This window comes from Melanostigma gelatinosum, assembly GCF_949748355.1.
Source record: "Melanostigma gelatinosum genome assembly, chromosome: 9".
Lineage (NCBI taxonomy): Eukaryota > Metazoa > Chordata > Actinopteri > Perciformes > Zoarcidae > Melanostigma > Melanostigma gelatinosum.
Window position 1 is genome coordinate 22,556,899 of NC_136642.1, and position 14,959 is coordinate 22,571,857.

General features: G+C 43.1%; 1 protein-coding gene across 2 annotated transcripts in view; it reads right to left on the minus strand.

The window, feature by feature from the left end:
- enpp2 (ectonucleotide pyrophosphatase/phosphodiesterase 2) overlaps positions 1 to 14,959 on the minus strand; it is a 31,933-nt gene that overhangs the window by 12,414 nt on the left and 4,560 nt on the right. For both annotated transcript variants that reach the window (XM_079274825.1, XM_079274824.1), the window contains exons 3-15: positions 13,380 to 13,535; positions 11,531 to 11,656; positions 10,598 to 10,658; positions 10,344 to 10,441; positions 10,108 to 10,187; positions 8,632 to 8,751; positions 7,961 to 8,016; positions 5,806 to 5,871; positions 4,664 to 4,736; positions 4,395 to 4,503; positions 4,066 to 4,191; positions 3,383 to 3,414; positions 2,357 to 2,484 (exon numbers count right to left, since the gene is read on the minus strand). In XM_079274825.1, coding sequence (XP_079130951.1) covers positions 2,357 to 2,484; positions 3,383 to 3,414; positions 4,066 to 4,191; positions 4,395 to 4,503; positions 4,664 to 4,736; positions 5,806 to 5,871; positions 7,961 to 8,016; positions 8,632 to 8,751; positions 10,108 to 10,187; positions 10,344 to 10,441; positions 10,598 to 10,658; positions 11,531 to 11,656; positions 13,380 to 13,535 — 1,231 coding nt within the window. The remainder of the gene's footprint in view (positions 1 to 2,356; positions 2,485 to 3,382; positions 3,415 to 4,065; positions 4,192 to 4,394; positions 4,504 to 4,663; positions 4,737 to 5,805; positions 5,872 to 7,960; positions 8,017 to 8,631; positions 8,752 to 10,107; positions 10,188 to 10,343; positions 10,442 to 10,597; positions 10,659 to 11,530; positions 11,657 to 13,379; positions 13,536 to 14,959) is intronic.

Genomic DNA, 14,959 nt, shown 5'->3' on the forward strand with positions numbered 1-14,959 from the left:
ATTCACCTACTTTAGCCCTCGGCCCAGGACAAACACTCCTTCACACAACCCAAGCCAGAGTCCTCTAATTGAAAAACAGCCACTTTTAACTAAGTATCCATTAAAACACTACTTCCAGTTATACACCTTCATTTATGTGTGTGTGTGTGTGTGCGTGTCTAGGGGGTGAAGCCACAAGCATGTTAAAAATGTAAATAACAAGCTGACAGGAAAATGTGTTTCATTTGGAGAACAGTTAGTTGGTTTGAGATTTACGCAGACATCGACTTACGTACAGTATATGTGCCTGTGTGTGTGTGTGTGTGTGTGTGAGAGAGAGTGTAAATGCTCAGACACTCTGCTCAAAGCTCCGGTGCCAACGACTAACCCGTCTGTCTATCTGAGCTGCACTGAAACCTCAAAGATGTCTTTCATTTAGCAGCTCTGCATGTATGCGTGTGTGTGTACTGAGACAGAATGTAGCTCTCCCATGGTTCACCAACCCAAAACAGCATGACAGCTCCATGCAAGGAGGCTGTTACTCTGACACACACACACACACACACACACACACACACACACACACACACACACACACACACACACACACACACACACACACACACACACACACACACACACACACACACACACACACACACACACACACCGAGGTGGTTTGTTTTCTCTTTCAGTCCTGATGACTTCATGGTTTACTTTGTCACTGAATCACTGCAGTAAGACTTTTCGCTGCACTACATCAAACGGCTGTCAGAGTTCATTGTAGCTTGTCATCAACGTTTCAGCAGCTGCACTTTTGAAAAAGACCTGTTTTCTTCTACACTAGTGTGGCTCTGAAGGGGACATCTTAAAACTTTTCAGCACTACACGTGTTAATGATGCGTTGATAGCAGCCCACGTTAGCATAAAATGTGTTTTTAAGTAAAGCAAGATGTGCAGTAAAACGCCTCGCTGGGTGGGCTGAAAATGCCACATACGTACTTACACTGACTGAACACAACATCAGAGCACTTCCAGCAACAAATTAAAACTAAGTTAGTTAGAACTTCTAACTTATCTATTAATTATCAAATAATTAATAAAGAAGTTAGAGGGAGCACCTTTTTCATGATACGCAGGCAGATGAACATGTATTATAATAATAATTGATAGTAAGTCACTGACTCCTGCAGTATTTATATGATGTGCGTGTGTCATTGAGTTATGGCTCTAAGAAGAAGGAGTGAAAGATGCAAAGGGTTAATATTAGAAATCAATGAGAGACAATGGCTTCACCTAATCTGTGAACTTCATCAAAGGTTCCAATAATACATGCACAATTAGAATTGTCAGTATGAGACAAGCTTTCTTTATGGTGTTATCACACATGTTTTAAGTTGGGTCTCATGTTATACAGTTACAGGTCAAAGGTGTAAAGAGAGATATATCTCAGCCCACATTTCTGCGTTTCACAGTGGAGGTGGAAAGTGTGTCATCAGAGTTTATTCTCCTGCATACATCTTCAATCTGAAACATTTAAGATTGATTTACACCATTCAACACTTTGGTGGATGTCTGTGTTTGTGCTCTCAGTGAACTTCTCATGTGCTTATTATCTCCGCCAGGAGATCATGTATTCGGTACGGTGTGTGCGTGATTCCATCCCTGTGTCTGTCTGTCTCCCATACTCCCATCAGCCCTATATTTAACCAGCCCATTCATGCTCAAGCACCCATCGTGGTTGTAGTGATTCAAACTTTATGAAAACTTTTTGTCAAAATATTTTATTGAGTGTTTTATACCGTCATTAGCGTCAGCGATTAGCAAATCCCAAACTAAACCAAGCGCTACAACGTAGCGTGTCTTCTCATATCGGTGGGAGGTTAGCTATTTAGCTGTTAGCAGCCAGTGGTCATCAGAGTCCTGCTGTGTGTTCAGCTAACAGAGCTAACAGCTAACAAGGCTAATGCAGCTAACAGAGCTAAGAGCTAATGGTACTAATCACACAACAGGACTGACAGTTTCTGTTCAGAGGAAGCATTAAACAGTCAACATAGAGCGTGACACAGTGAACTGCAGTTCAGCTGCATGGAGCGGTGCAGACAGCTGCATAGATTCAAATGGAAGCGTATCTGTTGAAAGTATCTGAGATGAAAATGTGCCTGATACACTTTCAGTCTAGACGGGGGGCAATTGTGGTTTGTGCTGTGTCAATCAACCATTACAGCAGGGGCCGTTGCACTTTACTGAGAGCACTTGTCTAGTTTGTACCGTATCTCCAATTGGCATTTTGAAAGGAGTGTCAGTTTTTACAGTTGTCCAGTTTAGCTTTTAACACCATGCATGTGTTCTTACTTCTTGTAGTAGAGTACTTTACCTGGCAACGTGCCACTTCCTCTCCACCAGCAAGTGAATCTCCTCGATGCGCCGGTTGTTGGCGTAGTGCAGTCTCTTAGGCAGGTGCTGCTTCAAGTACGGCTTAAAGTGCTGGTCTGCCTTCTTACACTGGAACAAAGAAAGAATCATTGGTATTTTGATCCTATAGGAGCCAATCAGAGAGGCGACACACCACTCAGTATGCTCCACCAAATCATGCATGCTGCAATAGCATAATTATCTTTTTAAAATATAACTTGTACAAATGCACAGAGAGAAAAGCTATTAAGCCAATGTGGATGTCCGGCTCTACAGAATAAGCCGAGTGTTTTTTCTTGATTCTGAGCTGAATATATTACTGCAATACATTCTATACTGGGTTACCTAATAAACATTGATAGGCTGCAACTTGTACAAAATCAACAGCAAGAATGTAAACAATAATGAATTAAAGAGAACGTATTACATAACATATTATAACAACATTAACGGTTTATTGTAAAATTCTTTTACTTGTTTTTAAGGCTCTGAATGGTTTAGCGCCTTCCTGCCACTCCGGCTGCTGATCCGAGTACGTTGCTAACGGTTCCCTGAGGTCATTTGGCAACTTCTGTTGATAGTTTTAAGAGAAAGCTCAAAACTATTTTTTATGGTTTTGCTTTTAATTCATTCCACCTTTTTCTAACATCGTTGTTATGCCCTGGCAGCTCTGTGCAGCCCCTTCAGCCACCGGTTGATTCCCCCCCGGTGTGTGAAGGAGAGGTACCGCAGGTCCTTCCTTCCTGCTGCTGTCAGGCTGCACAACCAGCTGTGCTCCCAGTAGACCACACAACACTATAATAGTTAGTTTACTTAGTTGATATTCTTTACTGTTTATTACTTGTTGCTCTTGTTTTTTACTCTGTATCTTGTGTGCACTCTCCAATTTGCTGCTGTGATCCTGTAAATTTCCCCACTGGGGGACTAATAAAGGATTATCTTATCTTATCTTCAGTTCTAGCATTTTTCATGCAAGCCGAGTACTCACTGTTAGATTTGCAACAACAGCCTTGGCGTCATCTGAAAGGTCAGAGTAGTGAAAATTGTTAAGTACAACAAAAGAAACATACTGTCCTGTATATCTTAAATGAATGAACTTCAAATTGTGAGAAGTGGGTTAGTAGGACAAATAAATGTAGACAGAAACGTCTATTTCAAAAGGACAAGATAAAATGCGGTCAAGTTGTTCCATCGCTCAGTAGCCAGTGTAGTTACTGCTGCCAATGATCACGTCAGAGGCTTATTGTGTCATGTCTGATGATGATGATGACGAAGATGATGTTCTTACAGACCAAAAGCTCTGAATACAAGGTAGTTTGCATTAATATGAGGGAAAATAAAAGAATTTATAAAAAGAACAAATAGATATCACCATAAAACTTCCCCAGTTGATTTCTTACATCAAGACAATCATTTTTTCGATTACATGTTTTCTGAAATGTTGTGTTTGAATATGCAAAAGAGGCAATATCTCTAAAAGAGACAAAGTTGTAAAATAAACACCTAAATGTGCATTTTGGATGTTTTCTTTCGATTGACTTGTGCATGAAAAAGCAATGTCTTTGCCTGTAGTGTCTCTTACGTGAACGGGAAAAAGACAAAACAAAAGAGGAAGAAAAAGAGGATGAAATATCTCAGCAAAGTCAATATCACGAGCTTTGCTCTTCTCACATTTAGGGTTGTTCGGGTATCTCGAGCGTATTCTGCCCAGAGACCCGGGGACGAGGATGATGTCATCAACGTTGGTCATGTAGTTGCTGAGGAACTCAGTGCGATCACAGTGGGCCTCCTCCATACCTGAGAACACACAGGGGAATGAGTGGCTGGCTGGTGAAACCTATGATGAAGTGAATGTGCGATTGTCTCTGTATTTAAGACCAGTGTGCCTTTGAGCAAAGCACTTCGTCCTAAATTGCTTCAGTGGAGCATGCATGTAATGTGCTCTTCCAGCATGATGACCTTACACCACAGTGTATGTGTGTGTGTGTGTGTGTCTGTACCATGATCCCCCACCAGGATGATGTTGACACAGCGGTGCAGTTTCATCTGTTTGAGTCCATCCATCAGTTGGCCGACAATCCTGTCAATCATCCGCAGAGGGTTGTTCAACTGAAACACAGAAAGGGAGTGAGAACCCTGTGTGTGTTTTGATAAACAATACACACAGAGAGACACTATAGGGGTGTGTATGTGTACAGGTAACATGCACTTTCTGTGCAAACGCACACATCCCCACACACAAGCACAGATGCATTTACACAATACTCACTTCTGCGCTCATGGGCCCCATTTTGTGTCCGTATGTGTCCGGTTGTTCAGAGTGCATGGCGTAAACATAGGGCCTGAAACAAGACGGAGATGTGCTCATGGTAGTTGTAGTGATAGTAACAATCGACAATAAACAGGTGCTTTAAAGTGCATCACTTGCAATGGTGGAGACTAAGTCCCTTTACTCAAATGCAGCACTTATGTGCAATTTTAAGATTGTACTTTTCTTAAATATTACTATCATACGCTACTTTATACTTCCACCCCACTACATTTCAATGGAAATGGAAATGACTGTAGCTTTTGCTCTACTACATTTATTTGACAGTTATAGTTATTTTTCAGATATTAAATAGATGGTTTGAATGTTTTGAAGTCAGGCACTGAGGTAGTGCACTGACCAGGTAGTGGAAATAGGCAGGCAGAGGTTGCACTGGGGCCTGTGGGGTGGGAGGGGCCGTAGAGAGAGATATTCCCAGTACAATAGCCTAAGGAATTAATTTGACTGGAAAACCCAACATTGTTGGTAAAACATATATCGCTTAATGGTGTGTGTGTGTGTGTGTGTGTCAAATGATCTTATTGTTGACAAAATACAGAAACTTAGAGAGAAAAAAAAAGTGTTTATCAGAGCTTTGTTATCAATCATCTCACGACCTTCAGATTAGTCTGGTGACCCTTTGGAGGGGCTACTGATCCACCACTGTCAGGAGGTAAACAGAGGCATGAGTAAGCGTGGGATTCACAGAGTCAGTGAACGTCTCATTAGCCGTGATGCGTGCATATCACTAGATGTAAGGAACAGGATTAGCCCTCACGTAACTTAAACCTAACATTCCAGTTTTGAGTCAAACTTTATTTCAGTATTTTAGGTTCGAATAAGTTAGCTGCAGAGTCTGATGTATTCAGACCAGCTGGGGAATAAATGTACTAAAGAGCAAATTGGTACCAATGTATATTTTCTTTCTGAGCACCCGGCTGTCATACTGGTTTACGTTACAGAACTAATGCGATACGATGGAAAGTGTTTTTTCCCCCACGCTTCCTAAACTGTGGCTGCAAAGAAGAAAAAAAAAAGAGAAAACAGGAAGATGAAAGACAAATGTGAGACGGACCAAAAAGAAAAGGAAAAACTGATTTCACCTCTCCCCTTCAGGCAGGTGGAGCCACTGCAGCATGGTCAGTATCCGCCTCTCCAAAGAGATAGCACTGGAACACAAACACACAACAAAGGGCAACATTGGTTAACATTTAAAAAAAACCAATAGCTGCAAGTAACAAACAAGCCTTGGCACGAACACAGAATTATAGTGATAGACTCAGGTGCCCTTCATGACACATTAAACCATTAAACTCCAAACTGTTCCCTCTGACTCTCAAAGAGCCTCATAAAGTAGAACACACTTGGAGCCCTCTGACTGTGTCTGAAAGTCAAAAGGCTGTGGTGATGAGGCCACCAACCAAGCCACTGGCTGTCATACAGTCCACAGCTGTCAACCATCAAGCCCGGTACTGAGGCCCTGAGCGGGGCTTGATGCACTAGGTAGCGTGAGGGGGTGGACGAGGAGGTGTGGTCTCGCTGCGTGACCACTTGAAAGCAGGTTTGATCCCTTTCTGCACTTTTGTCTATGTTCACACTTTCAACAACATTTCCCCTCTTCTTGTTTTATATACTCTCTTTCTTCTTCTCTCCTCTTTCTACGCTCTTCTTGTGGTTAAGGGGTGGGGTGGGGAGGGACCTCCCAGAAAGCTGAGCCCAACACAGACCATCAACCAGTCAGCCAATGATTTGGCAATAATCCCTGGTCCCCATTACCATGCTAATCCCACAGTGGTACTGTAAAAACGGGGGTTTTCTCAGCCACACAGAAATGTCAGCACACTCTCTCCGTCTCCCTGTCATGGGCACAGTCCTGTCTCACTCTCGCTTTCTTCCTCACGCACCTCTTGTCAGTGCCAAGTGCAAGAAAAGCACTGTAAACCGCACGCTTCGGCCCTCACGGTTCCGTAGGGCGGCACGTCTGCGACCCCGGTTCACAGAGGAACCCTGCGTAGTGTAAACAGGCCCATTTGCCCAAATTGCTGTGAAAACAGCCCTCTGCTGAGGTATGCCTTCATCAAAGCCGTCTCTGTGCCGATAAATGTGGGCTCATTTGTGTTCCACACACAGGCTATAGGTTTCACTGCAGCAGCCCGAGTGAGCAGCAGGAACATGAACGGGCATGCTCTTGTGACTTCCTGTGGGAATTTTCCCACCAAATAATTTACGGTTCCGGATTTATCAGTGATAAGATGCGTCCGCAGTGGTATTCAAGGCACATTAACACCATAACCTCAGGTTCACAGGTATGAGGACGCTGATGTCGCCACATGATTGGCCGATATGTCTCATGGTTGTAAAGGTTCCAATATCAATACAGGCCAGAGAGCTTTGGCTATTTATTAATGTGTTCTTACCTGGTGCCACAGTACATACATGACGACAAAGAGTGCATTCAGTGTATTAAACAAGCTGACATCTGACTCCCTGTGAGTTTTGTTTACAACGCCTGATTCACTTATCGGGAAACATGCACAAATGTAAAAATGCCAAAGGCAACTATTCTAGCTCTGCGGAAGAGTGTTAGGGCCAGGCATAAGGAAAATAATTGAATTATTGTTTTTTAATTTATTTGGCATCTTGAGAATAAAGTCGAAATGTTGGGAATGAAGTCGTATTTTCTGTTTTATTGGGATTTAAAAATGAATATATTTGAATTTGCATTTCAAGAATATGTGAAAATATTGATATTAATATTAATAAAGATGAAATACCATTTCAAGAATAAACTTGAAATTTGACATTAAATCAAACAATAGCATTAGCGCAAATACTAGAATTTCGATTTTATTCTAAAAATCCAAAATAAAAATAAAAAGTCTTCCACCTCTCCTTTTTGTCCCTCATGGCTCTAATACTCCCTACTACCGTACAAAACAGCTCAGACCAAAGAGAGCAGAGTTTAAAAGTACTGTACGAGAACTGCATCGGAAGCTTTAAGTTGTGCTGACTAAGCAGCAGGGTGGCACAGAGAGGAGAGGCTGTCTTTGCAAAGCATCCACCCAGCTGTAATTCCCAACGTATTAATGAGGAAAAAAATACTACAAGAGTGTTGAAAAGCAAAGGAAGTAATTTACTATCAATTCATGAAAGATTGTCCTTTTGGACATCCAGGCCTCATGCAGAGCACCAACAAAATGAACGAAAAGGGCATTCAGAAAAACATATAGCGACAAAGAGCAGCAAATGTAGACTCACACAGGCCAGAAGAAGGTGGCAGCCTTCACTCCCTGCTTGAGCGCTGTGATCCAGATCTAGGAGAGAAACAGTGCAGTCTTATTTTATCAGTCTGATATATTTTAGGAGGATGCTATCGGAGTGTTACCCTGAACAAAACCATACAGTAGGTTGGTTTTGTTTTGTTTGTAAACCATTTTGGAAGACACTGGTAAAGCCTCGTTGGTTAGCAGTGCCTCCTGACTCAGTATTCTGTCAAATAAAATCCTAACACAAGTAAATCAACCAAAGTAAAACCCTGAAGAGTTCCAGACTACTTAATGTCAACGCTTTGGTCTTGCAAGAACTGAAAGTGATCCCAAGCCAGATTTCATAATAACATCTATTACTAACCACTGGATTATAAAGCTTATCAGTTGTGGTTTTGTTAGATCTGAGTCCCGCCAATCATACTGTAGTTGGCTTCAAAAGAAAGGTCTTTAGTGCCTTTGTTGGCCTCTAATCTGTGATCTGTCAGATGAATTTGAAAAACACTGACATTCAAAGTCATACACAAAAGTTATTTATCGTCAAAAACAAAAGGAGAACAGGGGGAAAAAAATCCTTGTCAGCTCACTGATAGAATACAATCATAGTGTTGATGAACTACAGATGGTAAAAGACAGACTACAGAGAGAAGAGGCTGCACTCACCGGCTGTCCTCCCCACCAGCGATGACTGAGTTTCTCTCGGCTTCTCAGGGTGAAGGTGGCATCGAACACGGGGTCATGCATGGAGTTGCCGATGATACCATGAGACTCTGGGTAGAGACCCTGACAACGATTCACACTGAGATTATGCCTCGGCCAACATTTGTCATTTCAGAACTGTACTTGGCTGGTCTTCTTTTCTCAGTGTTGGCTTCAAATATATGTAAAGCTACAGTTGGTAACTTTTATAAAAAATTACTTTTTGTCATTTTTACTCAAACTGTCACTGAGGTACGCTGTCAGGTCAGGCTGTCAGGTTACGCTGACACGTCACGCTGTCGGGTCACGCTGTCGGGTCACGCTGTCGGGTCACGCTGTCGGGTCACGCTGTCAGGTTACGCTGAGACGTCAGGCTGCAAGGTCAGGCTGTCAGCTCACGCTGTCAGGTCACGCTGTCAGGTTACGCTGACACATCAGGCTGTCAGGTCACGCTGTCAGGTTACGCTGACACGTCACGCTGTCGGGTCACGGTGTCGGGTCACGGTGTCGGGTCACGCTGTCAGGTCACGCTGTCAGGTCACGCTGTCAGGTCACGCTGTCAGGTTACGCTGACACATCAGGCTGTCAGGTCACGCTGTCAGGTTACGCTGACACATCAGGCTGTCAGGTCACGCTGACACATCAGGCTGTCAGGTCACTCTGTCAGGTCACGCTGTCAGGTCACGCTGTCAGGTCACGCTGTCAGGTTACGCTGACACATCAGGCTGTCAGGTCACGCTGTCGGGTTACGCTGACACGTCACGCTGTCGGGTCACGGTGTCGGGTCACGCTGTCGGGTCACGCTGTCGGGTCACGCTGTCAGGTTACGCTGACACGTCACGCTGTCAGGTCAGGCTGTCAGGTCAGGCTGTCAGGTTACGCTGACACGTCACGCTGTCAGGTCAGGCTGTCAGGTCAGGCTGTCAGGTCAGGCTGTCAGGTCAGGCTGTCAGGTTACGCTGACACGTCACGCTGTCAGGTCAGGCTGTCAGGTCAGGCTGTCAGGTCAGGCTGTCAGGTCAGGCTGTCAGGTTACGCTGACACGTCACGCTGTCAGGTCAGGCTGTCAGGTCAGGCTGTCAGGTCAGGCTGTCAGGTCAGGCTGTCAGGTTACGCTGACACGTCAGGCTGTCAGGTCAGGCTGTCAGGTTACGCTGTCAGGTCAGGCTGTCGGGTTACGCTGTCACCACCTGTCAACCACCTGAAGAAGTAAGTACTTCTGAAATGTCACAATTACAGCATTAGAACTGTAACCATTAGCAAACATGGTAACTTATATTAAGCTAGCCTTATCTTTACTTTGAGCTGAACGCTAATTCTAGCAGACCATTTTAAGACGCAGCTGAGATTAATGCCTGTAATCACTGAAGGCAAATGATTTTTTATCACAACAACAACAGACAACCTGATCGTTGACAGCAACATGCAGCTGTGCCATACCGTAGCCAGGGAGTAGAGGTTGGGGAATGTTTTTGAGGGGTAAACAGGCCTCATGTATGGAGCATGGGTACCACATGTTCCTGAAAGGGAAAACAGAGCAAAGGAAACCCGATATTAGCACAAAGACACCCATGAATAGAACCAAACCAGTTGTTAATCGTCTGTAAATGCTCATGGCTTCATAAATCACCACAACAACACAGTCTTCCCCCTTACAGCTACTATCCAGGTCTTACTCAGCTTTTCGATGTTGGGGATGACTGTGTTTCCTCTCTTCACATAAGAAGCTCTAAATCCATCCACTGACAGCATGATGAGTGGCGGGCGCACAAACCTGCACATATCAGAAGAAGATCAAAATGCTGATATCGGAAATCAAATGTGGTCACCCTACTTCAATCTTGACCAAATCATTCAGTTATGCGGCATATATATATATATATAAAAACACATTTATTTAATCTCCTTCACTGCTCAGATGTAAACATACCCAGCAGGACATTCAGATGTCTTGATCTCCTCACACTCGTCCTTCAGCCATGACGTGTCCCCTAAAATAACATGGTCAGAGGAGGGACTGAGAGATAGAATGGTGTGTGGACAACGCAAGCTGAACACAGCAAATAAAAAAAAGTACTGAATTTGTATGATAGAAAAGTCTTTAAATATATTCCTCATATACACGCAGTAGGTCAGTGATCAGACTTTTCAAACCATATTTTGGAAACATAAAACTTATTCTGACTGTACAGACAGAAGACGCAGCTTTTCTGACTGTTTTGTTTTTCATTGCTGTGTGTGTGTGCGTGTGTGTCTGAGCAGATTGACAGTGAGAGGACCAACAGAGTATAGCTCTTTCTCACCGCACAAATTCTACAAAACAGTCAAATGTTGATCTGATCCATTCCCTGTCTGAAGTCTTTCAGGTGTTTGTCTTTAATTAAACCCCTACCCAGGTTTAAGGGATCCGCTTACTGGAGAAAGCTGACATTCAGTTACTTAAATGCATTGGAAAACTTTAGCTTAGCAGGTAAAGACGGGCAGCACTTGTTCATTTTTGTTTTTAAGATGTACACTATTTCTTGCGGGGATTTGTTTTAGGAAGTTAGGATTTTATTGTCATATACATTTTTACACATACACAAAATTTGACTTCTGCATTTGACCCCCAGGGAGCAGTGGGCTGCCATTGATCGGCGCCCGGGGAGCCGGGGGGTTCAGTGTATTGCTCAGGTACACTTCGACACGTCCCAGTCGGGGATTGAGCCGTTGACCTTCCGGTTCCCAGACCTCTTAATCCAGTGCGCCACGGTCGCCCCCACTTATCTTAGGTCAAGATAAGACATATGTCCTGAAAAGCCCCTGATCAATAAGCCTTCACATGCAAATCATTGTATGCAGTTTAATATTTCAAGTGGCAAACCTTTGCACAGTGTCTTGTAGTTGGTACAACAGTCTCCTCTGGCCAGACAGTCATCAGAGCAGTGGCAGGCATGTTGTTCGTTCTGAGTCTCCCCACACCGATCTTTGCTGCACTCGTAGCCCCCCTCTGTGTACGGGAATGTGGAAGAATGTTCACATGACAACCAGCGGGGAGGAAAAACAGTAGACTCCAGAACTTTGTTGTGTGTACACACAACTAATCTGATCTATAGAGTAGCACTGAAACCACCAGCACTGAGAAGTGAAAGCCGATGTGGTTAATGTTGCCAGTGGTTTGGCTGCATAGCTTACAGCTCAGCACTCTGCCTTTTGGGACAAACACTGACAACACTGCATGTGTTCTGGCCTAAGATGAGAACACCAGATGAGCGTTGGAGCTTGGGTATATGTAGCATCATTTTCTGGCACAGGGAGGGTTACAGTGGCGGGGCAGTGGTAAGCCAGAGACCACCAGGCTGAAGGAGAGGGCATCAAATCAGACCACCAACACTGGGAGAAGGGGGGGGAAATGTTGACAGAGCTGAAGAGAGAAGGCAACACGTGACAAACCAGTTCAGACCAAGGCTCATCTCCAGCTCAGACTGATGAATGATACAGCTGGACAATCAAGCTAAGACATGATGTCTCAGATATCTAATGAGAACAATAATGTGAACCCACCAAGGTTTAAAAAACGACTGTAGATTTAAACTGATGAGAACAAACATTCTCTCGCTGAACGTTATTAATAAGCACTGTTAGCATTTTTCTAGACTAAATTGGGAAGATATTACAAGTTTAGATCTAAAATAATCAGAGTCTGGCTAAATGGCTCTATAGCATGTCAAGACACTGCAAAGTAACTGTAAAGTTTCATCATCAAAGCAAGTGGTGAAGGACACATTCGGATCCCCAACCTAAATGAAGAATTCCAACATGTTATTCGAATGATTTAGGAACGTTCAATCATGATGTGTCAATGTGAGCTACTCTCTCAAAGCCAGAAGCCAGATAAGTCAAGGCCTTCGAATATTTGGCAGGAGAACAATTCATACCAAACAGGCAGTGTTGCGAATTTGAGACAGTTGCAACCTTTATCAAGAATTGGTTTGAAAAGATTCGCACAGGGGACCGACTACCAGGGTCAGAGCGGCGTCTGGCAGTCTGCCTGAGGTCAGCTGTTGTATAGCCGGAGCTACTGGAAGCTACTTAATTGAGTTTCCTTGGAGCAGAATGTTTTAAATTCCCTCTGGTAAACAGTTGTGTATGTCGAGGGCTTTTATTGTGAAAGTGAAGAGTGGAAGGAGTGGATCTGGTCTGCTTTGCCTTTGTCAAGGTTGAAAGGAGCAATAAAGTTGATCGTCTCGGTTCGGACCACGGAGCCTCCGTGTTGTTGTACACTATAGTGTACGTTTTGAATACGTCCGTTTTACACAATTTGACTTGTTGCTTTATCTTCACTTAATATATTTGTGTGAAAGTACTCATGACAGAAACGGATTTAAAAAAGTATCAAAAGTAAAAGTACTCAATGTAAAAAATGATGTGTGTGTGTGTATGTTAGTAGGATTTCACAATTGTAGTTATTCGAGGAGAAGCAAATATACAATATAATACCATTGGATAGAATAGGATATCGATAGGGAATCTACAGATACTGAATATCAGGCCGATACTGACTGAAATAGCTGGATCTGTTATTGGTGATAACAGTGCCGATCTATTCAGTTCAGTTCTGTGTTTGAATGTTATTTACATTAGAGACTGGAATTTGAATTCCTGTTTAAGTTTTCACCAATTGGATGATGTGTGTTTTCCCTGCTACAAACGAATCAGAAGACAAGCACTACCTGTCCTGAGGCACAGCTGATCGAAGTCAGAGCAGCAGCCATTGTATGTCTTACACAGGTTGTCACAGCGGCAGTTTGGGGGCTCCAGGTCAACCAGCTCGAAACACCTGTTCCTGCAGGAGCCGGAGGTCGGCGCGTACTGAGACGCAGAGCGAGCTGACGGGGAGAAACACAGATTCAATGAGTGGACGCTTTAATGTTATTTGTGCTTTTTTGTTCTGTAGTGTCTCCGAACACTGCTGAGTCACATCTGAAGACAGTTTGAACGTCATTATGCAGAGATTCCCAACATCGGTAACTTCTGAGGTCTCGGGAGAGAGGATGTCGCATGTGTACAGATTGTAAAGCCCTCTGAAGCAAATTCATGATTTGTGACTTTGGGCTGTACAAAATAAGATGAATTGAATCGAATAGAATTAAAGTGAACCGAAAAAAGTAAAAAATCTTGACAGTATTAACAAATCCCTAGTATTTTGGTTCCTGTACAATGCTAAAATATATTTGATAATTCCTTCTGAACGCAGTAGTGTACAATTTATTATTTGTGTGTTCCCAGGTGCATGATTTAACTCTGTCTGTATGATAATAAAGCCCTTTGTATGATGTATGGTCAATAATTCTAAATAGTTTTGAAGTGTTCTTTTTCTATGATAAGGAAATGGGATTCTGCCCTAGTCTATTGAGATGCTCTTTACAAGAAGTGGACCTATCCGCCCCGACGTCACCCATTGGTTTGTGGACTGTGGGTTTCAAGTCATGTTTTTTTTTTGTGTTTTGCCCATCGCCATCTTGGCTTTTGATTTTATTATCTTGATTTTTTTGCTGTAAGACCACTCCCATATCTGTCAATCACAGTAAGCATACTCTGCGTTATGCTCTATTTGACTCTAAATGGACCATCATTTACTAAATGAACATCATGCTGTATTGAAGAAGACTTGAAACTAGAGATTGAGACATAAACTCATGTTTACAATGTTTACTGAGGGAATAAATCAAGAGAGAAGTAGAGTCATTTTCTCATAGACTACCATATCATGGGACTTCTTCCAGAGGAGTCGCCCCCTGATGGCCATTAGAAAGAATGCAAGTTTAAGCCACTTCCACATTCGCTTCACTTTTCAGGACCAGATGTTGCCCGATGATTGGAATGAGTTGTTTTTCTTTGACCAAGATATCTTGATGCATATAAAAGTGATTAGATGATAGTGAAGTCACTAGTCATTTTTGCTATCATATCCCTAATTTCCTTACCGTGGGTATTTGCCTGTGTGTTTAGATATCAGTCTCAAAATGACACCCTTTATTGAGAAATCTTAAGACACTTTCGCCGTGACTTTAAACCACAATCCCTGGTTTTGGTAAAGCCCCCACACAGCAGTGACCACAAATGTCACTGTCGTTCAACTCAACACCTTTCACAGGTCCAAAACATTAACAGTGAACTGGGGGGACATTTTGGCATTTGGCCAGTAGGGGGGGGGGCTACAGCAAAATACGGCATATTGTCCAAAAAATGAATGAATGGCTGCACTGTTCAAATGCCTCTCAACCTGTACCGATCTGCAGTCAGAAATACT